The 25373-nt window shown below is 40.7% G+C and overlaps 1 protein-coding gene across 3 annotated transcripts; it reads left to right on the top strand.

Annotated features, from left to right (window-relative positions):
- Positions 1-188: 188 nt before the first annotated feature.
- ORC4 (origin recognition complex subunit 4) lies at positions 189-23541 on the top strand. Of its 3 annotated transcripts, XM_075512238.1 has the most exons (14): positions 189-359; positions 1572-1643; positions 4537-4613; positions 6332-6422; positions 8988-9063; positions 9454-9539; positions 11681-11729; positions 12261-12412; positions 14886-15059; positions 15399-15485; positions 19178-19286; positions 20592-20687; positions 20769-20836; positions 23221-23541. In XM_075512238.1, the coding sequence occupies exons 1-14, from the start codon at positions 345-347 to the stop codon at positions 23407-23409; spliced, it is 1341 nt and encodes a 446-aa protein (XP_075368353.1). In that variant the 5' UTR covers positions 189-344; the 3' UTR covers positions 23410-23541. The 3 variants fall into 3 exon arrangements, with proteins under 3 accessions (XP_075368353.1, XP_075368352.1, XP_075368351.1); XM_075512237.1 differs by lacking the exons at positions 189-359; positions 6332-6422 and having other exon boundaries at positions 1624-1643; positions 8988-9067; XM_075512236.1 differs by lacking the exons at positions 189-359; positions 1572-1643; positions 4537-4613 and having other exon boundaries at positions 6334-6469; positions 8988-9067.
- The last annotated feature ends 1832 nt before the right edge of the window (positions 23542-25373 follow it).

The following is a 25373-nucleotide window of genomic DNA, read 5'->3' as shown; positions in this document are numbered from 1 at the left end:
CCGAGCGGGGGCGGAGCGCGGCGGGGCGGGACGGACCGGACCGGACCGGACCGCGCCGCGCCGCGCCGCTCACACCAGCCGCTCGCTGCCTGAGCCGGGCGCCCCCGGTGCGGTGGGTGCTGGGAAGGGGGAGGATGCGCCCCCCGCCCTCCCGCCCTTCCCCCGAGCTCTGGTAGCGCGGCGGGTCCCGGGGGCTTGGCTTGCAAGGCGGGTAACGGGTGCTGCTGGCCCGCTGCCGTAGGCCAGCGGCTGCGGGCCGCCCCAGCGGGAGGTCTCTGGAGGCCGCAGAGCTGCTGCCGCGCCTCTCTCCGGCGCGGGGGGCGAGGCGGGAGCGGTGCCTCCCCATGGGAGCGCACAAGGTGCTCGGCGCGGCCGGGAGGAGTTTGGGGCTGGGGGCGGCACTTGATGGCTGCGGTGCTTCGGTATAACTTTACACTTTCCGAGCCCAGGATAAAAAACGGGAACGGGCGTGCTCCTCGTCTGGCTGTTCCGATTTAAAGAATTACTGGCTTCGGTTCAGCTTCTCCAGCTTTGTGTTCCCGTGCCTCGCACTCCTGTGCGTCACCTCACATAGCGACTACTTCATTTATGTGTTTTTTAGCAGCCGGTCTCGTCCTTTGCAGCCATAGCTACCGTGCCAGGGGACTGAGCGATGCTGGCCTTACGACAGAAGGAGCGAAACTGGGAGAAGAGGGAAACGGCTATCTTAAAATAAGCTTAAATTGTTGTGGAGCAGGTCTTGGAAGCTTTCTGTTAGCACAAAGAAGGAGAATTGGCTTTTAGTCACGCTGCTTATCTAGAGAGGCACTGTGGTTATTGTTAGAACCTGCAGCAGTATAAACATGAATAGCCAATTGTTCCTTTAAAAACTTAATTGTCATGACTTAACATGTTACCATGTGTCTGTAGCTTGTTCCAGCTGCAGAAACAAATATATCGTTTTAAACTGTCTTAAAGGCAGTTAAAATGAACCAATTACACTTGGTTGATCAGAGGAGGCAGCGTACAAATGTCACAACTTACTTGAAGAGTATGGATTTGGTTGCTCACAATAACTTATATCTGAAGTGCAAATGCACGAGCTGTGCCCGTCCTGGTTCTGTGCAAGATCAGCTTGTGCGTAGCTGTGCTCTCTTAGTGGAACTTGGTACATTGTTCACAGGCTTGTGAATGCCATCGCTGCTGTTAAGAGCCTGCTATGTAAACTTGGAAGAAAACTTGGAAGAAAAACTTTCATATCAGTTGCATTAGGTACTGTTTGCATTGCATTGAAGCATCCTAAAACAAATGCTGGTCAGAAGTTGTATGTAAACATGGATTTCATCTAATCAGGAATGAATTAAAAATGCTTGGTGTTTTGTTTTATTGGGTTTTTTTTACTAGTAAGGTGAACTAGTACATCTTTATCAGTGAAGAAACAGTGTTTTTTACAACTTAAGTTCTTACAAATGAGCAACTGTCTTGTGTTTGCTGTACCAAATTCAGTTTGCTAACATCTAAGTACAGTTTCTGACTAACAGTTGGAAAACCGTAATTTAGTATAAGTTTTCTATTCTCTTTCTTATTTAAAGATGAAAACTTCTGCAATGAGTAAACGTAAGTCAAAGGAGAGCAGTGGACCAAATGGAGAATGTATTTCACAGGTTAGTAACATCTTTATTAGCTGACTTCATTTTTAAGCTATGAAACTTTTCCATCCTCTGCCATCCATGTCATCCTATAGTCTTTTACTAGACCAGTTAACAAGGCATGTACAGATGCCTGATGTAATTTCTAGGGCTGTAAATGGTTTTTGTATTTATGTTCTGTATTTCTTTCAGCTTCTCACCTGATATTTGCTTGCTTCAAGTGTTATAGTAATGATCTACTTTTTGGAGTCTTAATAAAAATGGTAAAGGATGGTCTTGCTCTTTTACAGCCGTTTGTGGCAACAGATTTGCATAAATCTCTTTTTATCTAGTCGGATTCTTTATCTTCCAGTTTGTAGGGTGAATCAGAATCTAGGGGACTTGTTTTTTTAACACCCTAGGTTAGGCAGGACAGCAGCTGCCAAATCAGTTTTTGGGGTTTCTTTTTTTAAGCTTTATTCTTCTGTTTTCTTGAAGTGGCTACTTAAAAACGGTGATGCATCTTGTAGTGAATTACCTCTGGTTCAATGATTTCTTGTATTTTGATATCTTTCCTTCATTTACCTGTAAAATCCCTTTATTGGGAGGAGAACCTTTTCACTTGGGAATGGACAATGCTGACTGTTCAGATAGATTGTCCATTAAAACTGGAAATTAAACCAGAAAGACTTTAGTAGAAGAAAAAGTAACTGAAAAATCAGGTAGACAAGTACAGCTCATTAAAAAAGAATTCATTTCATAAAGGGGAATTATTAGCAAAATAGGTGCCTGTTGTTCTATCCATTATTTAGACTTGCTGAGGAATACTTCACAAAGATGCATCCACATGTATTTATTTTTAAACCAAACACCTGGAGCTGATGGTGATAATTCCATCATAAATTATAAATTAGCTAAGTGTTAGAAGAAGGTGTATTTTCAAGATACTAGAAGCCTGTTAGTAATGTACCCCAGGACTGGTCAGCTAAACCAGGCATGAATGAGTAACTGCTGCCTAAGGTGAGAGAAACACAAAACATTTGCAGTACAGTATTGCCTCAGTTTAGGTTTACCTGGGATAGAACACTGCACTTTTAAATTATTTCTTAGGATTCAGCAGAGATGAAAAGGGACTCAGTTAGGAGGTGCAACTGAAGAATCTAGAGAAAAACCGAATGGGGGGAAGATGAGCCAACTCAGGTTGAGGGAATGGAAAAGCGATGAGACACGTGCGTGATGATATAGTTCGTTTTTAGGTCAAATGGACATTCACTTAGACTGAAAGGCAAGGTGCTCAGATGTGATTGTAAAGGAAAATCACTTCATTAACGGTTTGCAATTTAATCTCTGAAATTCTTTGACAATAAGCATTGAAATTGGACACCAAGCATTATAAAGGGATGGAGTATGCAGGTATTTTAGGATAGCTAAAATGAGGGATGGGGAAAAGTAGTAGCATAGAGTCCTGTAAATTCTTAAAAATTGGGAGTGTCCAATTTGTGTGCTGCCAGTCAAGTGGTAGGAAGAAGTCTGCTATGATGCTGAAGGTTGGATGTTTGGGAATTGAAGATACAACTTTGAGTGACAGTTCTTAATGTGCAAAACGTGGAAAACAGAAGTCAGGGCAGACATATATCTAAAGATATCCTAAGCGATACATACAAATTAATAGTTAAAATAACTGTATTCACTGTGCTATTTGAAGGACTTCAGGACTTGATTTAAAAATCAAGATGGATAGATTTCATTTTGTCCTTTGTAAGCAATATATTAGCTTCTGTTTCATAGGACTTCCTGCCCCCCTTCCAGACTTTTAGGTACATGGTATCTGAATCTTCGAAGAAACTCTAAATTTGATACTTTCTAATGTTTGAATGTGGTAGGCTGCAACGTTGTTGTGAGTGGTGCAAAAAGTGTATTCACTGAGGATTTGGGGGAATAACTGAGTGGGTTATGTTTTATTGAAGTCTGCTGGTAAATGGTTTCTTGCCTGTATTACACACTAAGTTAGAACTATGAATTAGATGAACTACTGATGTAATTTTGGTGACAAGTATAACATCCCTTTGGATGTGAAGGAAAGAAACTGTAGAGGATGAGACTAAAGACACACATTGCTATATCTGTTGTGGTTTAACCCCAGCTGGCAACCAAGCACCAGGCAGCCGCTCGCTCACCCTCCCCCCCGGTGGGATGGGGGAGAGAATCAGAAGAGCAAAAGTATGAAAACTCGTGGGTTGGGATAAGAACAGTTTAATAATTGAAATAAAATCTAATAATAACAATAATAATAAATTGTAATGAAAAGGAAAACAACAAGAGAGAGAAAGAGGAAATATAACCCAGGAAAAACAAGTGATGCAACCACTCGCCACCCACTGACCAATGCCCAGCCCGTCCCCGAGCAGCGATCGCTGCCCCTGGCCAACTCCCCCAGTTTCTATACTGAGCGTGACGCCGTATGGTATGGAATAGCCCTTTGGGCAGTGGGGTCAGCTGTCCTGGCCGTGCCTGGCAGAGCAGGGGAAGCCGAAAAGTCCTTGACCAGTGTCAGCACTGCTCAGCAACAACTAAACCATCAGTGTGGTATCAGCATTATTCTCATCCTAAATCCCAAACACAGCACTACACCAGCTACTAGGAAGAAAATTAACTCTATCCCAGCCAAAACCAGGACACTATCATTTAACTGAATTTTCTCTTTTCTGCTACAAAAGAGTCTGTTAAATATTCTGCCTACTGCAACTTTATTCTTACTTTCAAGACCCCTATATCATTGATGACAATTAAAATTTACATGTTACAGCGTATTTGTAACACCACAGAAACGTGCATATTTTACTATTATTTTATTGCAGTAATTACATTATTGCTACATTCTGGCGTTTGAAGCACCAAGCATTCTTTCTGTCTTGTGTTATATCCCTAGGTGCAAAAAATTTTGCGTGAAAGATTCTGTCACCATTATGCTACTGGAAAACTGTTTGGGATTGAACATCAGTACAGGTGAGTGAGCAGACTCAAATACTAAGTAACTTCTACTTTAACCACAGTAGAAAAATAATCAGGTGAAGTCAGAATTTTCTGCTACCTCTGTTTTTCTAAATTATACAGGCTTGAATGACTTGCAGTGTAATGCTTCTAAAAATCTTTTGCCTCAGGTCTTAAGTTTTTATACAACTGTTGCTTCTGTTTTGTCAGGCTCTGAGTTTTGGATTTCTTGTCCTTGTTTCAAATCTGTAACTCCTGAAACACTTTTCTTGAGCCTGAAAGATACTTTTAGTGCATATTCTAAGCCTATGTTTAATGACTTGACCAAGCAAAAAGTTAAATTCTCTTGTGAATCTTTATTTTTACTTTGGATTTTCTCCTGTTTATTGGTAAGCTGTGTTAAAAGTAAATCTTAAACCTTGGATGCCAACATGGTGTTGCTTGAGTAGAGATCCATATTTAAAACAAACCTACTTCTTGGGGTCGTCCAGATGCGGAGGTTAAAGTTAGGAAGAGGGGACCTATTGTGACAATAATACTAATCCTTTTACAGATGCAGGTCAAATTCTGAAAATAACAAACATGTATCTAAAGAACTTGTTTTAAGCAATCAATTTTTCCAAGAGTAACTTTATGCAAGTTGAATGACCTCATGTGAGCATTAGTTTCCTTTCCCTTACAGGAAGGAAAATAACATTTCTGTTATTTAAAAAAGTGTAGTGTAATGTACATGCAGAGCTCACATAGACGTGTTTATTGTTGTTGTGAGAAAATGGATTTCTATGATGTTAGTATTCTACAAAACAAGCCTCCCCTCTTTATATTGGAATTCTGAAAAACAGTTTACAGACTGTCTTCTACTTAACATGCCGCTGTTGATGAATTATACTGGAGAGAAAACACGATGAACTTCCCAGCTCTTAGTTTTTCTTTCCCAAGAGGTTATCAGGGCTCTTGGCTATAGTTAGCTCTCAAATAGCGAACAAAACCACATGCATTTGCCACAGCTGTTCCATGATGACTCTAGCACTCCTTTAGAAGTGATTGCATGATGTTGATATTCCAAATAAAAGAAAAAAAAAAGGTATATCAAATGTATGCATATGTAAACATTTGGGAATTGGAAATGTCAGTAGTTTTTATAAGCACTTTAAATGTGCTACTAGGTAATAAGTCTATCCGAAGATAATTTACAGTTGTTCTTTGTTCCTTCTTTTGGGCGGGAATAGAATATGAACTTGAAGTTCAGTATTGCTGTTACTTTTCACAAGCTTTGAATGCTTAAATTTAAAACGGTTTTATGAAGATTGGCAAAATGAATGTATTCCACTAGATTATTAATTTTTACTGGTGTCAAGGTTTTCCTTCAGTATGTTTGCCAGTCTTCCTTTTTTGTGAACTATAGTGGTATCACAGAAAGCAATCTTCTTTTTTTATTTTAAAGAAAGAAATAATTATTGAAGTCTGTTCTTTCATGGTGGAGAATTATAGAACTTTATGAATTAGTGACACTAATCATAAGTTTTAATATTTTAAAATATTTTAAGAGATCTGATCACTCAGCCTTTTGTACTTTATTGTATTACATTTTGCATGCCCTGACTGTTGGCTCTGAGAGCAAGTAGAAATGTTTTAAGTTTTCTCTTATGTTCTAAAGATTCCTTGAATTTTCCATAGTTTCAGTGAATGTTGTCTGGTTTGAAGTTTTTAACCTATTGCTGTTGTCAACACAGACATCTGCTGGAACTGCTGAAACGCACTGCAGTTCATGGAGAAAGTAATTCTGCCCTCATTATTGGACCCCGAGGATCAGGAAAGACTGCGGTATAAACATGTATTAAAAGTTTATACAAGGTCAAATTAAGCATGAGGTAGATAACCTCACTGAAGTCCTGGGGGCTTTTGGAGCTAAATTTTCGTCTCTGCCTGTTGTTAAAGAGAGAATTGCTAGTTGTTTACATAGAATTTCAAAACATTCTAGGACTTCTTGTGAGCTAATTCTGTTGAATAACAATATGGAGAAATTGGTTTCCTAGCCATCTTCTGAAATTTTTCAAAAGTTGAGTTCCTGGTGATTTTGTAAAATAGAGTAGGTTCATGTGCAGCTGACAAAAGCATGTACCTGTCCATCCTCACGATGACTTGCAGAAGTATGCATGGTTTTGGAATACTTTGCGTGTCTTCACCAGGTTTCATGACACGCTACAGGTACCCAAAACATGTAAAATGGAAATAATTTTATCAGAACAAGTTACATTTGTCATTCAGTGATCTGACTACATCATAGATTCTGCCTTCTTTCAGCATTTTCAGCATGTAATGGTTCTTGCCACAGAGGAGTTCATCTCTGCAACTAAAGCCACATTCTGCTTACTCTTTAAAAGTTAACCTGCTATTGGGCCTCCACTGTAAAAATGACTGAAAAGGCATCCAAAAACTGTAAAAGGAGTAGACTAAGGGCTGGATTTCTACATAGCTGTTTATATGTAGAGAATGGTAAGGTATCTTAATCCTGTTTTAAACATGTCAGAGAATATTGTTATGTGAATTGCTAGGAGGTAGGATATTGCTTGATAGGCCTAGTTTACAAGTGTAGATTTTGTATTTTAAAGGAACTTTTAGTTGAGGCATGTGAAGGGATGACATCTAACTTAAGTGTCATATACTTTAACATTATGCAAACACTTAAGTCTTTTATGTTTACATGAGTACATAATGTGATAAATAGGTTGGCTGTTACTGCAAAAAGTATTCAAGATCAAAAAATTACAAAAATTGCTTTAGAAGTCTTCCCAAGTGCTAAAGCAAGTGGCCTTCAAGCTTTTAAATACAGTTGAATAGAAATAAATTAATAGATAGTAAACATATCTATGATACAACTGACACCAATCATTCTGCCGATTTGTTGATAGCTTGCTTGTTTTGCATTTCAAAACCAGTCAGTATTGTTACCTTTTTCTGTTACCCATGATGCTTCAGAAGAAGGATAATTGCCAAAATACTGCAGAGTGGTGGTGGGGAAAGAGTTGATAAACCAGTGGCAAATAAGGATTCCTCCGCCTGTGTACTTCCTGCTAGTCTTGAACTGGAGTTTATTTTTCCTTTATTAGATTTACAGATTTGTAAGCAAGCAACAAGCACTCTCATAGCACAGAAAATAGTTTTTAGATTTTCTTGTATTTGCAATGTAGACTTTCAAGGTACAATTGAGATTGTTGGATAAGGGGCTAGCCAGACTGGATGGCATCTGCTTATTGGGTATAAACTTGAGAAACCAAGGGAATAAGCTTTTTTGTTCCAAGTATCCATATAGTAAATGTTGGCACCTGTAGTAGGAGTCTAACAGTACCTGCTTCTAAATACAGTATCAATAGAAAAGTATAGATGAGCACCATACTGCAAACAAATTGAAGTAAATGTGAAAGTTTTTTTAAAAACCCACAACAGAACGATCCCTCAAACACCACATGGCCCCTCAATCACCAAAACTCAAACTATTTTTATTATTTAATTAAAGTTTAAATTTCCTTCCAAACCTTTTACATAAGGATAGTGAAGATGAAAATTTGTGATCCTTCCTGCCAGAATATAAGTAAGCAAATCATGTATGCGAAATGAATTATTTTCTTATTCTATATCAAGTGAAAGATTTTAGTTCTCAAAAAAGACTGCTGGAGACAAGAAAATTGTATGTGTGCATGTAAGTATATATGTATATATACATACACATAGATGGGAGCTGCAAATCCTCAGCTGAGGAAGCAAAAGCAAAGTAGCAAGTGAATGAAAAGTTAACATTTGATTTACTTACATGTATTTTAATACAACTTCTTTATGACTTTTACCAAGAACAAGTTCTTGATGGACTGTAAATTTGGGACCCCTAAGTTTTATAAGCAGTAGTTGACGTAATTATGTGCAACTTAATTTTGTCTCATGCTTCCTAACTTCAAGAGGAAAAGAATAAGCATAGTGTCTTTAAAGATTGAAAGCAAAGATTTTTGTTCTGCAGCATCTAGTGAAGCAATGAAGCCAAATACTGTACTAACTCAAGAGACAAATTCTCTCACATCTCAAACTTGTAAAGCTTTTCTGATTAAGGCAAAAGCCCTAGATATTACCCCCAAAAACGAGTGACTAAAATACTGGAGTTATTTTTATATTTCTTTCCCTACTATTTAGCAGAATGAACAAATGTAATTGCTACAGTCATGGTAGTGAATGCAAAGTTGTCATTTTAATATTTTGGTCTTGAAAATACTAAAAAACATTGTTACCTAACGAAACTGCAGATACTGTTTCCTATCTGATAATATCCATTTGTACACTTTTCTTACCGTGAACACATTAATCTTCTTGCAAAGAAATTGTGTATTTTTTTTTTCCTAGTTATTAAATCATGTCTTAAAAGAGCTCACGGAAATGAAACAAGTTAGAGAGACCCTCTTGGAAGTTCATCTAAATGGCAAGTAATACAGCATTATTCAAATGTTATGTTATATTCAGTTGCTATATATTGTATGTACTGAACAAAAGTTTTGGTTTCAGTAGTTGTAATCTAGCCTTGATTACGGACACGTTTGTCTGTGAGGTCTAAAATGCCTTTCTTTGTATCTCTGTATATAAAGAGAACTTGTGTGCTTTTAATGACTTTTCAAAATGTTAAAAATCAGTTCAGTTGTGAATGAGTTGTTTTAAGTAACTTATTACATATAGAAAATTACTGCCTAGTATTAATTTTTTAAAAGCTTGGAAATGGAGAGAAGCTTCTGGATAAGTTTCTAGTGGCTGTAGACATGGCCTCTTGGAGTGAAGGAGAACTGCCAGTATTTCATGAAAAATCATTTTCTTTCAGGGCTTCTGCAGACTAATGATAAAGTGGCCCTGAAGGAGATCACCAGACAGTTGCACCTGGAAAATGTGGTTGGGGATAAAGTTTTTGTAAGTATCAACTTTGTCATACTCTTCGCTTATGTCCTTCAAAAATCCTTGCCTGGAAAACTAGCTTTATAGGATGCAGCTTGTTGAGACTGAATGGGCTTTGAGAGTTTATTAGCAAAATTGCGATGGGCTGGCTCAGTCTTTTCAAAGCTTTCTCTTTTAAAATATTTAACATTGATGGCAGTAGTGAACTGTGGCAGCATTTACCTGTGAAGACCCTGGTTTACAAACACTTCAAGCATGCCAACAAATACTTGTGTTCTACACAAGTGCTGAACGTTACATTTTGCTAGTTGAGCAATATTAAGGCATCCTGATACTTTTTCAAAAAACATCAACTTTGACTTAGAGAAGGAGGAAGAATGGAAAAGCTCTTTTAACATTTACTCCAAGCCTCTACATGAAACAAACACTAAGCATTCCGAAGAGACTGTGTTCAGAGGGGTAGAGTATTTTGGAAACATCAGCTTTAACCTTTCAAGACAGAGAGTAAGCAAGTTAACCAGCTGAAAAGCAGTATCTTTAGTATATTTGCAACCTTTTCTAATTCATAGGGAAATCTATCCAGGCTTCTTAGAGCCTTTCATTTTGCATAGAATTTCTGTTGAAATATTTGCTTCTATTGACCTTTTCTCAAAGATAAGAAACTAATTTACGTTAGTACTGAAGTCAGTAATAAAGAGAATAACCGAAGTGCTTCAGATTAAATTTCATTCATTTGAGTGTGAAATAACTTGGGCTAGTGATCTGAGCTACCCTGCTTGTTGCCTGTTATTCAGTGAGTGTTCTTGAGAGGCCATCTTCTGGTACGACAGAAGGTCCTTCTGAGCATCATCTTCTTCGCTCCCAGGTAGGGCCTTTGAAATTGGCAGAGTTTACATAGTTGTGAGTCTTGTGTAAGACTGATCCAAGTGGCTGAAGCGGAATTATGAGAGGGGGGGAGAGGTGAAATCTCAATAGATGAGGTTTATTTTCATCAGTTGCATTTGGAAAGCTTCTAAAGAGGTAAGATGTTACTACTTTAGTTAAGAGAAACCAGAGAACTAGGTTAGAGGCAGCGTGGAATACAAGGTGAAGTGTAGATTGTAGTTATTAGGCTTCATTATCTTTTGGAAATGCTTGCTTCTTAGGCTGTGCTTTGGTTTCTTACTTATCCCAAATGATTTTAGATACAGAGAATGGAAAACCCTTTCTGGTGGTGAGCTAAAATTTTCCCAAATACAGCTGCAGTAATAAAAGGAAATAGCAAGTATTTAATTTCAGCATAGCCGCTTGAATGAGTTGTCTTTTCAACAGAGAACTAGAACAACCTTTTGAGGTCTACAGTTCCACTACCAAAAATGCTTGAGGCAAAACTGGACTTAAATATGCTTAATTCCCCTATAATTTTCCCCATTAAGTTATTGTGCAGTACTACTTTAAACTCTTAGCTGTCTAATTCCTTTGGTTGCACATGGGCGTGGAAACACACTGATTTGCAGGAACATCCTTACTTCTGTCCGTAAAAACTTTTCCTTTCTTAGCTTCTGCAACTCACGTTCAGAGAGTAAACTGGCTTTTCTGCCTTCTTTGACAGGGCTTGTGGTCTTCAATTATAGTTATTTCCCATCTCACAACTTGCGTGCTTCAGAGTGTGTAACTGAAGCAGGATGGTCATAGCAATTCATTGTTTTCTGTCATGAGTGTTTGATGTTTTCATCTGTCTAATAAGGTTGCAAATTAAAAAACTGCATACTGATCATTCTCAGTGGAACACGTTAGGTGGCAGTTTTTGCATGTGTGTAGACGGAAAATGAGTATGCAACAGCTATTTAAGGAAAGATAAAGCTACTTGTAAATTTAGCTTACCGTAGACATTCTTCTGATCACTCATTTTTGCCTGTCTGAGGCAATTAGTTTGGGGTTTTCAGACTGGAAAAAAAGTGGATCAATGCAGAGTTAACTGTCAGTTTTCATGTCCTGAAGAGAGGTTATGATTATACAACATGAAGTAACATTGTAAATTTTCGAATATGGACTGGTTTTGAAAGGAGGGTTTGAGAAGGAAATGGACTTCATTACATGTCTGAACTTGATGTAGTTACACAATTCTGAGAACGACATTGAAAACCTATTGTGAAACTTTTTTCTTCTCTTTGTAGGGCAGTTTTGCTGAAAATCTTGCATTCCTTCTTGAAGCTTTAAGGAAAGGTAAATGCTACTAGTAGCCCTGTTCTGAAACTGTGTGTGTGTGTTTGTCACTTGACTGAAAAGTTAGCATATATGTGTTTCTTCATCTGCTTGTATAAGATGTATGAAGAAATCTAGCCCAAGAATGTGTCATGGTTACAAAATAATGTAAAAAATATGTAATACTAAACAAACATGTATCTAACATAACTGATGCCGTAAAGGCTTGCATGTGTTGGTCAGCTATGCAGGACAGATTCTTTTATCCAGATTGAAGCTATTCAAAATAGTGGGTTTTTTTAAAAATTTGCCATAGAATTCTGTCTTTCCTTGCAACCAGAAGTGATGCTTGGCAGGATACTATACAACCTTACCAATTTTTCCAGTGTATTTTTCATTTTGCTGTTGTAGCAGTACATATGTGGAAGGAGGGTTTAGTGAAAAGCTAAAAGAAAATATGTAAGTTGTTAAAACCAGAAGATGTGAAAGCTGTAGAGATGGAAATCTGATGATGATGTTACCATATACTAACTTTTAAAATCGCTATCTCAGGAGATCGAACTAGCAGTTGTCCAGTCTTGTTTATACTGGATGAATTTGACTTGTTTGTTCACCACAAGAACCAGACGCTGCTCTATAACCTCTTTGATATATCCCAGTCAGCACAGACTCCAGTAACAGTTATTGGACTTACATGTAGACAGGTAAGAAATTGCGCTTTCTCGTTCAAAGTTTTTAGCTGTTTTAAAGAGACTTTGGTCTTAGTTGGAATGTTTTCTCTTCTCCTCTCCTGGAACGTTACTTAATTTACTAAGACTTTTCTCAGTTATCCATTTTCCTGACTTTTGAATTGGGAAGGAGGGCGGGGAGGATTAAAAAAAAAAAAAATTGTGCTGAGAGCAAACTTAGATGACCAAAAAACTGTAAAGCCTTCAGTTTTACTGCTGAAGGAGCAGGTTTACATTTCTAAGGAGACACAAGACTTTTGGCCTATATTACCGCAGAAGAGCCATATTTATCCATGTGGCTGTTTTATATTATACTGTTGTTCACTCTTTGGAGAGGCTCCAGGGCATTTCAGTTTCTTGGTCAGCAGTTGGTAAGAACAGAGTTGTATTAACCTACAGTGTTTAAATCATTGGTCTGAGGACAAGGAATTTTTTTTTAAGCTGTTGTCGTTTAACCCCAGCTAGCAACTAAGCACCACGTGGCCGCTCGCTCACTTCCCCCCGGGTGGGATGGGGGAGAGAATCAGAAGGGTAAAAGTGAGAAAACTCGTGGGTTGAGATAAAGACAGTTTAATAGGTAAAGTAAAAGCTGCCCACAAGCAAAGCAAACCAAGGAATTGCTTCACTCCTTCCCATGGGCAGGCAGGTGCTCAGCCATCTCCAGGAAAGCAGGGCTCCAGCACGTGTAATGGTGACTTGGGAAGACAAACGCCATCACTCCCAACGTCCCCCCTTCCTCCTTCTTCCCTCAGCTTTATATTCTGGTATATATATGCTGGTATATATATATATTCGTGTGGCGTGGAATATCCCTTTGGTCAGTTGGGGTCAGCTGTCCCAGCCGTGTCCCCTCCCAGCTCCTTGTGCCCCCCCAGCCCACTCGCTGATGGGGTGGGGTGAGGAGCAGCAAAGGCCCTGACTGTGTGTAAGCACTGCTCAGCAGGAACGAAAACATCCCTGGGTTATCAACGCTGTTTCCAGCACAAATCCCAAACACAGCCCCATACTAGCGACTATGAAGAAAATGAACTCTATCCCAGCCAAAACCAGTACATAAGCCAACACTTCAGTGGGGCACTTTTGCTATAATATTAGCATGTTCAAAATGGATTTAGGATCCATGTTAAACTCGCTGTGATTTTTACAATGACTTTGTAGGGAACTGTGGACAGATTATGTGTATACTGTGAAATAATTACTTTCTAATGCTATGGAAGCTGATACTTTATAAAAATTATACTGTTTTTCTCAATAAACTGGATTGGTGGTGAAGATAGCCGGGGTATGACAAGAAGAAGAAGAAGAATTAAAATCTTTCACTGAAGCCTGAATCTGGGGTTGATTGGGTTTAGGTGATATTTAGCCGGGCAAATTTCTGGAAGTTGTTAGAATAGTTAGTACTTGATTTAGTAAATACAATCTTTTCTTTTGCTTCATTGCTGTCCTGAGTCTGGTATCCTCGTCACCCATTATTTAGAAACCCATATTGCTCTGCTTTTGAATGTAATAAAGGTAGAGTCTTCAGAGGCTGTACCACGGTTGTGGTGATAGCTGTTGCTTCTTAGTTTTTTTTAAATCACTGGTCCCCGTTGCATGTGACTTCTAAATCGTGAGGGGTCTTTATATTTTGCACCGTTGGCTCTCTCTTTACTCTTATTGCTCTCTTTTCGGTGAGGAATTTCGGTATTTTTAAAGCCTTTTTTTAGTGCAAGTAAAACCACCAAAACCAACACACAACAAACCCTTAAAAAACAAAAAGGCCCACCCAAAATGCCTAGAAACTAGGAGCGTAATCATTCTGTCCCAGTATAAAGTAGGGGAATGTTTGTGAAGAAAACAAAATGAATGTCTGTGTCTAAATGGATGAATCCCACAGCTTGTTTCTGATGCCAGTCTATTCCTATGCGTTCAGAGAAAAGTAAGCTTTTCTCTATTATCTTCAACCAACAACTTGATGGCAGACTTGCTTAGTTCTGTGTGACTATCTTAGAAGATAAATATTGGCTCTGAAGGTTTTTTTTAAGCTGGATTCTTTCAGTCTGACAAAAGGCACGTGAAATGACAGCTGCCAACCTGCGTATCTACCAAATAGACAACTTGTCTAGAGCCATGATAGGCTGAAATATCTTGAACGCAGACTTAAGTAACTGGAATATTTACATAATCTGTGGAGAAATTTTGCGGGGTATCCTAGCAACTAATTATCCTGGATGATGTAGGGCATCACGTGGTTTGGGTAAATGGCTCCTCCTTAGGCATTTCAAGGCACATCAATGATAATAATTAGCAAAGGTCTTGTTAGAACATTTTAAGCCTGAGAATTTAGTAATTCTTTTTTTTCCCAACACCATTTACTGTGGTGTTTTCTCTCGTAGTTTTCACTGTAGCAAAGAATGCACTAAATGCATCTGCTTTTTTTTAATTCTTATTTTTTACTTTTTTTAACAAGGATATCCTGGAGCTCTTGGAGAAGAGAGTGAAATCAAGGTTCTCTCACCGACAGATATATTTGATGAATTCCTTTGATTTTAAACAATACATTAGGATATTCAAGGAACAACTTTCTCTTCCTGCTGAATTTCCTGATGAGTCTTTTGCACAAAAATGGAATAATAATGTTCAGGTATTTAAAGCTCTTTCTACTTGGTTTTAGTAAAACTTCTAAAGTAAGACCAGTTTATAATTGTAAAGCCTTTACCTGAGCTTAGTATTTCCCTTTGCTATTTGAGTTTGATACGGAATAAATCAAATTGTGATAGAGAATCTTTGCTTATTGAAGTCTGGAGATAAAATTCTAAGCACTACAAAAAAGACCAGAAAGTTAAGGTTAGGTGTGAGGAATTGTATTGTCAGGCGTAAGCTGAGCTCTTTCTGAAAGTTAGCGAACTGGTATTTTTCTCAAGTGAGTATGAAATGATTTGCTGCGATGATTAAAATATCACTTAATTTTTTTTTGTTTTAGCATCTCTCGGAGGATAAAACTGTGCAAGACATGCTGCAGAACCTTTTTCACTACACTAAAGATCTGCGCTCACTTCATTTGCTGTTGGTATGTATTTGGATATGTATATAATAATCTGTAAACAGCACCTGTGTTTTTCAAGCCAGTTATCTGATGAGCTTTTCTTGAACCATCTTTTTATTGAGCGGGCTTTTGACAGTACTGGTTTCTGGTGTGCTTTATCAGTCTATGCTTTATTAATGAATTTGAGTAGTTCCAATTTCTGTAGCAGTTATGTTGTGAAGGTGTACTGTTTAATTAAAATGGTGGTGGGTTTTTGGTATTTAAAATAACTTTTGCCAAGTCTTTCAATTTATAAAGCAAAACTGTAGGTGAAATACTTTCAAAATATTCTTTCCTTTCTGAGATTCTTTTTGGATGCTGGTGAATCCTGAAAACTGCTTGTACTAAAACCTACTTTTTCTACCTTTAAGTCTGTTGTTGCAGCCAAATATTCCTCCGTTCCTCCTCTTTCACTAAATCCATCACTACTAAACCTGCTTCTCTTCATCAATGTCTGTCTTCTTCAAAGATCAATAAATTTTGGCGCCCCCTTTTTTTTTTTACGACAGTATTTTACTGTATTCTTGCCTCATCTTACGCTCTCCACTTTGTCCTTCTCCTGACACCATTAGGGTTTGGCTGTATTCCTGACCAGTCCTCTCCTGTTTCTTGAGCTACTCTTGAATAACGCTCTGGGTAGGTATATGCACTTTTGACGTAAAAGCACACGGTGCTGCATTTGGAATAACTGTCACTTAGAGCTAAAATATTTGTTGTTGTCATCCCTCTTTCCACTCCTCCTTCTTCCTAAACCGTTGCTCTTGCTGTGATGCTCCTGAGCACAGATTACTTGCGTTTATGGACTAGTTGCTCCTGGATAACTCTTCAGTAAGAGAGTTCCCATATATCTACAGTCTTGTTATTCACGCAGAGAAAATGCTTTTGTTTTCTTTTATCACTTCCAGTTTCTTCTTATGCAGAGTATCGGATAAAATCACTTTATGAACTGAATGATTAGGCACCACTTTGTTTTCCAGAGGTGGTTTCATATATGGAGCAACCCAGGTAGCTCAGATGCTGTCCCGAATTTGTCCGTTACTGTGATGCTAGTCCAGGAAATGTGATCTTAATCTTTTAAATCTTGACGTGCTGGAAGCTTGAGGCTACTAATCCCTAGAAATACTGAGACTGAGACGGAATTTAATTCTGATCTTCCAAATGAGCACATTGTTTGGCATCAAGGGCCTGAGGAGGCTTTCAGAATTTCACTTGGTAGCTTCAACTTTTCCCAGTTATCTTAAGGGAGAGAAGGAAGGCCTCCTCACTGTGTGGAGAAAAATTAGACTGCTGCCTCCCTGTTAACTCAGAGAAGACTTCTATGTTCAGTACTTAGGAGGTAATGCCGACAATGAACTTCCTCCTATCACAGCAGCATGAGCCGAAGCTTAATGTGTGGTCAGGCTCTCTTGGAGGGTCTTTTTTTTTTTTTTTTAAATCTGCCTCCCTCACTCCTGTTTTTTAAAACAGTTAATATGAATGCAATAACGTTCGTTACAGAAGATAAGTAACACTGATTTAACCACCTTAAAATATCTCTGTGCTTCTGTCCGTGTGAAAAGCCCACTAACTATACCTGCTTATCCTGTGTTGTGCAAGTATTCAGATTTTAACCTTCAGCTCTGTGGTGGGCTGCTCTTGGACTCTTTAGTGGTTACAGCTTTTCCCAACACTCAGTTTACAGCCACTGAAAACTAGATCATAGACTTCCTGCTCTAGTTCTGAAACACACGAGCATGATCAGAGTCCTCTTTTTGGTAGTCCTCTGTTGACTTGAGTTCGTTACAAGATTGCAGATTATTTCTAGTTTAGCGGCACCCAATTCTGTCTCTGTGGCTTGAACGAAAGCCAGAAAAAGAGCTGATGGCTATCTGAATAGCCTCCCTTTGAGCTCCAAGGCGTGTCAGAGCTGAGGCTGAAGTTCCTAATTGTTTTCTTCAGCATGTTCTGAATTTTTCCTTTCAAAAGGGGCTTTTTCACTCTGAAGTCATCTTGCTCATAAAAGTATATAATACAGATTCTAGTGCTTCTGTAATCTGTTTGTATTAGCTGAAGTGTGGATTAGTTGCCCAGCAGGATGAATTTTCCTTTAATTTTGAAAACCTGTAGGAGTCTGCCGTTTGAGCTGGTGAGAGAAGCTTTGTGATGGGCAGTGTGGTGGTGGTGAGAATTGGAGCTACCCTTGCTAGTTACCTGCTTTTCGGTAGCAAGGACTTGTTTTCAATGACCAGCTATTTTTAAATTCCATTTAGTGCTCCCCATCCTCTTGCATTGTCAGATGGACACGTGGGTTTTCAATGGAAATTTAGTATCTGTTCATGTTGCAGTACCCTAAAAGGTATTGGGCAGAACCTTGAAAAGCTTGGAAGAATTGAACAAGTTAAGTTTTTTAGCAAGTTAAAGTAGTTTTAACAAGTTAAAGTAAAATAAGTAATTTTTTACACAAGTAGAACTAGATAGCTCATAACTGAGCTGGTAAAATCTCGTTTTGCTTTTGGTAAATGCTGTTTCCCCATGGTTTCTCTTGTGTGGGTGACTTCATGCAATCAGCTGCTTGTCTGCCTCTCAGCCTGGTGAACCAGAGGATGCCCGGTGCTCCAAGCTCTGTTTGGTGTAGTTAGCGGTTGGTCACAAATTTCACTAGCCCTGAAGCAGAGGGGGCAGTGACCGACAAGAGATACTGCTGTCTTTCCTCTACTTTTTCCCTTTTGCCTGTTAGTGACTTGGGGCTGTTGTTTCTTCACCCCTCCCCTTCTTCCCTATCTGAATTCCCTTTAGCCTTTAGAGTGAAAAACCTCATTCTGTACCTTTTGGAAGTCTGAATGATCATGCAGCTTTTTGAGGCTGTTCAGTTGACATCTATAAGAAGTGAAGGAGGACTGGAAGAGACTGGTGGTAGATAGCATTGGATGTTCTCAGTGAAAGACCTCATTGAAACAGATGAAACAAATAGTTTTCCATCACACAGACCTCCAAAAGTTGGAGGTAGTCACTAAAAGCCATTTTTTCTGTTGATGAGTATTAAACTGCAAAGTATCTACCAGGCAGATACTTCAAGCCCTAAAGAACAAGTGACGGTCACTGCAGCGTCCCTAGTGCTGTATAAAGGCTTGTGGATAATCAGTAGCTTTGAAAGAGCGGTGTCGCTTAACGATGTATTTATTAACTTACATTTGTTCAAAACTCACTTTCTGTGACAGGTAGCTAAAGATTCAAATTGCAACTACGTGAGACTGTTTAGCAAATGTTCTGGAGGGGTAACTCATATTCTGTAAACTGAGAGGCGCCTTCAGACGCTTTCTTAGCACTTTCAGTGACATGAGTGCACTGTAGCTCTGTGTACAAAGGTATGTTTAAAATAGTTGTAAGTCATTCTTACGGCAATCACTGAAGTATGCTAATCCATTGGAATTAATATAAACAAGTTAATGAGTGTTTATCTCCTCTAGTGAGGAGGCTTTAGAGTTTTAAGCCTGGAAAACCTTCCTGGCAAAATGTAGTTGTAGCTACCAGCTATTTACAAGGTTTTCGGTATGAGCCTACCGTGTGTAGGGTTTATTCATTAATGTTTCCAGTAGGTGACTCCAGGGGAAATGTGTTCTTCTGCGTTCCATCTCCAAGTAAAAAGTGTGTCTGGTAATTAGTAATTAAATGAAAAATGTCTTTTGCTTTATTTTTAGATGCTCGCTGTAAGTAACGTTGCTGTGCATCACCCACTTATCACTGCATCAGATCTTCATGAAGCAAGCAAGCACTATAGAATGGACTCAAAAGCAAATATTGTCCATGGTAAAGCTCAGCTTTTTCCCCCCAAATGTTTCTTAGGAGTATGGAATGTGTCAAGCCCCTCCCTGAAATTCTCCTGATGATACTGTGTAGTGCCGTGTCCCCTGTTGGTATGAGCTGCACAGGGAATACATCCGCCCGTGAAGTCTGCTCTGTGCTAATTTGCGTTCATACATGCGTGTGGATATAACAATGCCGAATAAACCAGAAGTTGAGTTACAGAATAGTTGATATAAATCCTACTGCGCAGGGAGCTCGGGCAGCGCACTGCTATGACGCAGGCTTACAGCTGTCAGCACCAGGCAGCCTGTGTGGTACTGCAGTGCTGCCCAGGGGAAGCACCGGTAGCCTGGGCAAGCACACCGGTCTGGGCAGCATCTCTGTCCTATTTAAATGGTGGAGGAAGGGAAGATGCTGACCTCCTCCTGCCAGTGCTGGGAGCTGGAGGATGCTGAAGACACTTTGGCTGGGAGCTGTTGCAATAAACCCTCTGAGAATTGCAATAGTCTGTGCTTGGATATGTACACAATTTGAGTATGTACTTGAATTCTGTACTCTCAGAACTACAGCAGCATGCGCTTACCTGCGTTTAACTGAGCTGCTGTTAATGCTGTGCCGACGACTCTGGTGTGTTTCGGTGTGCTGCTGCTGCCTTTGAGGGGTCCGGGGGTTCTCCCGTTCTAAACCTCAGCAGATGGAATGTACTGAGCACTACGCTTCTGTTTTCTGTGATAAGCATTTTGGAACCTGTGCAAACAGTGAGAAGAAAAAAACTTCTCCTGGTGATGATACTAAGCCCAAATATAGTTCCAGGAGGAACTGCTTCCCTGATCAGGAAAAGTTAACTTATCCCATTGCTTCTTTATGGCTTCCTGTGATTTTCAAAGTCTCCTTAGTACCGTGGAGCTAATTCCCTGTATCGCTCCTTTAGCTTTGAACAGCGAATAAACCTCTTCAAACTCTCATTTCATGACATGCTATACAGTAGCATGGAGATTGTCTGGGTGCTGCTAAAAATTCTTTGTCGTGCCGTGCAATCGGCAATGATGGTTTTTCTTTATACTTAAATTCCTTGCTTTTTGATGGAAGCAGCCCATTTCTGAACATTCTTGCTTCAAATATCTGGAAAACAAATGTTCTCTTATCTAGTCTCTCCAATTCTGGAATTTTTTTACGTTATGAAGATACATAACATGAATATGTGGGGCCTACAGCATATACAAATAGAGGAATAAAAATAGTATGTGAACTGCTTGCGTTTCTGATATGCTTTAGAGAAATATTTAGCGCTCTTGTCTTTCCCTCTAGGTTTGTCTGTCCTGGAAATCTGCCTAATTATAGCTATGAAACACTTAAATGATGTTTATGAAGGAGAACCATTTAACTTCCAGATGGTTTACAACGGTGAGAGAAATGCATGAACTTTACATACACTGAATCACTTACTTTCCCCTAAGTAACTTTTTTTTCCTGTTACTGATACAGAATTCCAGAAGTTCATACAAAGGAAGGCGCATTGTATGTACAACTTCGAAAAGCCAGTTGTCATGAAGGTAAGCCTGAAGTGGATTTTTTTTTTTTTTTTTTAATTGTAAAGTATTTAGATGTTGGTGGGGTTTTTTTTTTCCTAGTGCACAGGTTTGAGTAGTCACATGCAGCCCTAGAACTGAGACTGGGTGCTTCAGGGCGGTGAGAACCCCCGGCTCTTGGAGCAGGCACCCAGGGTTTGGGCAGTGCCTGGCTGCAGGCACCACTGCTTGCCTTCCACACCCCCTGCCTTTCCCAGGGTGGGGAGCTCAAGGCTGTGCCATAGCTGGTAAATAGTTACACTTGGAAGAGTTTAGTACCAGGGTAAGGACTCTCTTTCAAGTGAGCTCAGCTGGTTTAGGACTGGGGTTCAGCAAGAATGACTGTATCGGAAATGGCTTCCAAAGGAGAGACTTGTGTACATGCGTAGGTATCTTCAGCTTGCTCGGTCACTTCTGTTGTTGTCCTGGTTTCGACTGGGATTCTGTCGGGGGGGTTGGCGTAGCCGCAGTAGTTTTAAATAGTTGTTTAACCCTAAGCAAGACCTGACACACATTCAGGAGACTGAGCAATGGGAACATGTGGTTTGAACATCTCGAGGATATCCAAAATTCTCAAGCGCTCTTGTAATCAGCCTGGAGGAGAAGGGGAAGATGGAGGAAGGTGTCACCCCCATAGGTCGGCTCTCCGAGGAGAAAAAGTAAAAAGTGCAATTATTAATAATTTCCAATAGATGGCTCCCACAGTACAGAGGTGATGGCAAGGCTGAGTACAAATACCAGATTGATCTCATGACCGATAACTATCGTACTGTAAGCCAGTGTTATGCAGTACAGCAAAGCAATAAGCTTAATCCACGTCCCAGAGCTGACAGCCAGCACATAAATACTGATAAACAGCATGTACGGCAAGTAAGGTGTTAGATAACACGACTCTGAGAACAAATACAATAACTCTGAGAGCGAATAAATCAATGTTGTGACCAGCGGCTACTAAACTAATATAATGAATGCTTGTAACAAATTTGTTTTAACATGCTCTGGTCAGATCTGTCGTTATCTCAAGCCTTTGAGCCCCACGTTGGGTGCCAAAAAGGGCTGTCGTGGTTTAACCCCAGTTGGCAGCCAAGCCCCACCCAGCTGCTCGCTCACTCCCCCACGGTGGGATGGGGGGAAGAATTGGGGGGGGGAGTAAAACCCATGGGTTGAGATAAAGACAGTTTAATAGGGCAGCAGAGGAAGAGAAAGTAATAATGATGATAAAAGAATGTACAAAGCGAGTGATGCAGAATGCAATTGCTCACCACCCACTGACCGATGCCCAGCCTGTCCCCGAGCAGCGATCGCTGCCCCTGGCCAACTCCCCCAGTTTCTATACTGAGCATGACCCCATATGGTATGGAATAGTCCTTTGGGCAGTGTGGGTCAGCTGTCCCGGCTGTGCCCCCTCCCAGCTCCTTGTGCGCCCGGCAGAGCAGGGGAAGCTGAAAAGTCCTTGCCCAGTGTCAGCACTGCTCAGCAACAGCCAAACATCAGTGTGGTATCACATTATCCTCATCCTAAATCCAACACACAGCACTACACCAGTGACTAGGAAGAAAACTAACACTATCCCAACCGAAACCAGGACAGTTGTTTAGAAGTGATGTCTCCAAAATTTAAATTAATCTTACCACATCAAAAACCTGTTTTACCTAATCCAAGTCCCAGGAGGTCTGACTGGTATATGGAATCAGTTTGTAGCCTAATATGGCTGGGTTTGCCTCAACCAGCTGCACTCTGGAGTGCAAACTGAGAAATAGCATTTTGGTTACAAACCTGGTGCTTGTTGGTCTTCTGGGCTCACTCAACTAATATAATTTTGCTGAGCTCTGTTCTGGGATCTGGTTGTAGGGCACAATCCTGCTGCAGCGTAGCTGTCGAACAGGGGTCACGCGGGTGCGCAGTTTTTGGTTAATGACCTTAACCCCCCGACCAGCAGTTGAGCCGTCGGAGCTATCTTCCAGTCCTGCAACTTCTAAGCTGAGCAGCCTTGGCTTCTGACTCAATGTTATTCAGTTACACTGAAACTGGAAATCCTGTAATGCTGCCTGCGCCCTTGTAACATACTACTCCAGTTTGTATCCCAGAATAACAAAGTCATTCCTGGTCAGTTACACGTACACCAGCTTTCAAATACTGTTTCTTTAAGAAGAAAAGTGAGTTCTACTTCGGCTCACATAGCTGATGTGCTTTGCTATCTATTTGAAAGGACGTGTGGTAAAATGGAGCTGGCGTTTAACGTCTGTCTGTCGAGATCACCCATCACGGGTTTCTGTCAGAAGGGCATCTCACAGGTCATTCCACGAGCGGTACAGCCCAGAATGGTGTCATCTTCCATTTCCTCATTTTTTTTTTTCTTTTGTTTTTAGGCATTTGAACACTTACTACAACTGGAATTAGTAAAACCGATCGAAAGACCATCTGTCCGTACCCAGAGAGAGTACCTCTTGATGAAACTGCTTTTGGACAATAACCAAATCATGGATGCTTTGCAAGCGTATCCCAACTGCCCGACCGACGTTAAGCAGTGGGCAGCGTCATCACTCAGTTGGTTGTGAACTTTTTGGAACTTGCAACATCGCTTTCTACGTTAAAACTTTGGGAGTTAACTGTGAACTCCAGATGTAATGTTTACCCACGGTAGAGTGTTCAAATCAATAAATTTTTGGAAGAAGCTTGCTTTGCCCATCGATTTGGGATTTTGTTTTTTAAGAACTATACCGCTGTTATCTTCTAAAGGCCATAAATGTGATTAATGTAAATACTCGGGCAGTTTAGCTCAGCGCTAACGTTTCCACGTTGTAGAAATCAAAGCTCTGCGGGATTTCTCGATGGTGGATGAAGACTGCTTTAGATACTGGCTCTGTGGCACGCTGCCACCAACAGCGGCGGGTCTCGCGCTGTAAGTTCTGAAGCACAGATCCACCTCTAATGCAGTTTAAAGCTCATACTTAGTGGGCTTTTGCTTCTCAAATGTGACTTGACATAGAAAATTTACTGCGTTAAACCTGTAATCACAGGTAGCTTCAACTGGGAAGGGGGATTTTCGTGCAAAGTGCAACCCACCTTCAGTCCAGTTCACTCAGCCACTTTCTCCGTAGGAAGGAGCAGTGCTTGAAGCGTGACTTCACCCTGCCCTGGCAGACCCGGGTCTCCCTGCGCAGGGGCAGCTCTGAAGCTCTGACCTCGCTGTCTCGGCGCTGCAGTGGACTCAGTAGAGTTAACTCTGAGGCAAGAACTTGGTTTTGCAGCTGTTCTGGGGCAAGGTATGTATGAATACTAGATACTGGAAGTACGTGTAGCTCACAAGTATGCTCCTGTCCAGGTAAGAGTTACCGCAGGTTAAGGAAGCGTTGTGTAAAGCCTAGCTGCTCGAACAGTGGCGGTAAGTAGCGAGGGACACGCTGGGCTTGAGCCCTCCTGCTGGGGTGCAGAAGGATGATGCAGCAGGGCTGACGGCTTTCTCTTCCCTGACTAGAGCAAGCGAGCTCCCTCTGCCCTTAAAGCCTATACCATGCAATATGCATTTTTAGCAGCCCAGGGGCTTGCCTGTCAAAAAGCTGAAGACATTTCACTCCAAAGCCCTTCCTTTTGGGCAAAGGGTTATTTTGTTCTCTTTGCTGCTTCACAAAGATCTTGTCTACACGACTGCACGTCTTGAAGAGAAGAGCAGTGCTTTGAAAAGCAGCAAAATAAGCAACAGGATTGTTGGAACTTTCTGATCTAGTTCCTGTAAGTGACAGCTTGGACAATGTACATGACGCTGTTAGAAGGGAACGCTATTGCAAACTGTAAATAAAAAAGAAAGAAAGTATTTATTCAGCCAACACAACTCTTCACGTTTCAGCATAGCTCACGTTATTCAAGGTGGTCTTTTAAAAGGAGAAGGAAGGGGTTACCACCAGAGATGGGAAAGGAGGGAGCGGTAGGTGCTGTCCCCCTTTCACTGGGTACAGTTATTTCTGTGAGTAGTGGGCTGTAGACAAAACAGCTGAAGGCACCGGCTGGCTCAGGGACAGCGACAGTGGGCAGACACGGGTTGAGGGACTCGAGGGACTCCAGCTGTGCCCCACCCCTGAGGTGACCATCCCGTGCAGAAGGGCAGGGCAGGCATGCAGGGACCTGTGTAGCAGTGGCGTGGCCCCCGGGAAGGGTTGAGTCAATCCCTTACAGCAGCAGCCCCCCTTTTCCCCGCCTTTGCTCATGCTCTTGGTCCTGGCATTTGATGTAGTAACTGGAGAAGCTCGGTATAGAATCGCAGAATGGTTTGGGGGGGAAGGGACCTTAAAGGTCATCTAGTGCAACCCCCCTGCAAGAGCAGGGACGTCTTCAACCAGATCTGGTTGCTCAGAGCCCTGTCCAACCTGACCTGGAATGTTTCCAGGGGTGGGGCTTCTGCTACCTCTCTGGGCAACCTGGGCCAGTGCCTCACCACCCTCAGAGTGAAGAATTTTTTCCTTAGATCTAATCTAAATCTCCCCTCTTCCAGTTTAAAGCCATTACCCCTGGTCCTATCACTACC

The sequence above is a fragment of the Mycteria americana genome, chromosome 9, assembly GCF_035582795.1.
Source record: "Mycteria americana isolate JAX WOST 10 ecotype Jacksonville Zoo and Gardens chromosome 9, USCA_MyAme_1.0, whole genome shotgun sequence".
NCBI lineage: Eukaryota > Metazoa > Chordata > Aves > Ciconiiformes > Ciconiidae > Mycteria > Mycteria americana.
The sequence above is the reverse complement of the archived record's forward strand: the minus strand, read 5'-3'. Positions and strand labels throughout refer to the sequence as shown.

What these genes read in the sequence shown, in the direction of transcription:
- ORC4 (XM_075512238.1), top strand. An exon ending in AATGGAATAATAATGTTCAG is followed by an intron (nt 15,060 to 15,398) that starts GTATTTAAAGCT and finishes TTTTTGTTTTAG; the next exon opens with CATCTCTCGGAGGATAAAAC. An exon ending in GCTCACTTCATTTGCTGTTG is followed by an intron (nt 15,486 to 19,177) that starts GTATGTATTTGG and finishes CTTTATTTTTAG; the next exon opens with ATGCTCGCTGTAAGTAACGT.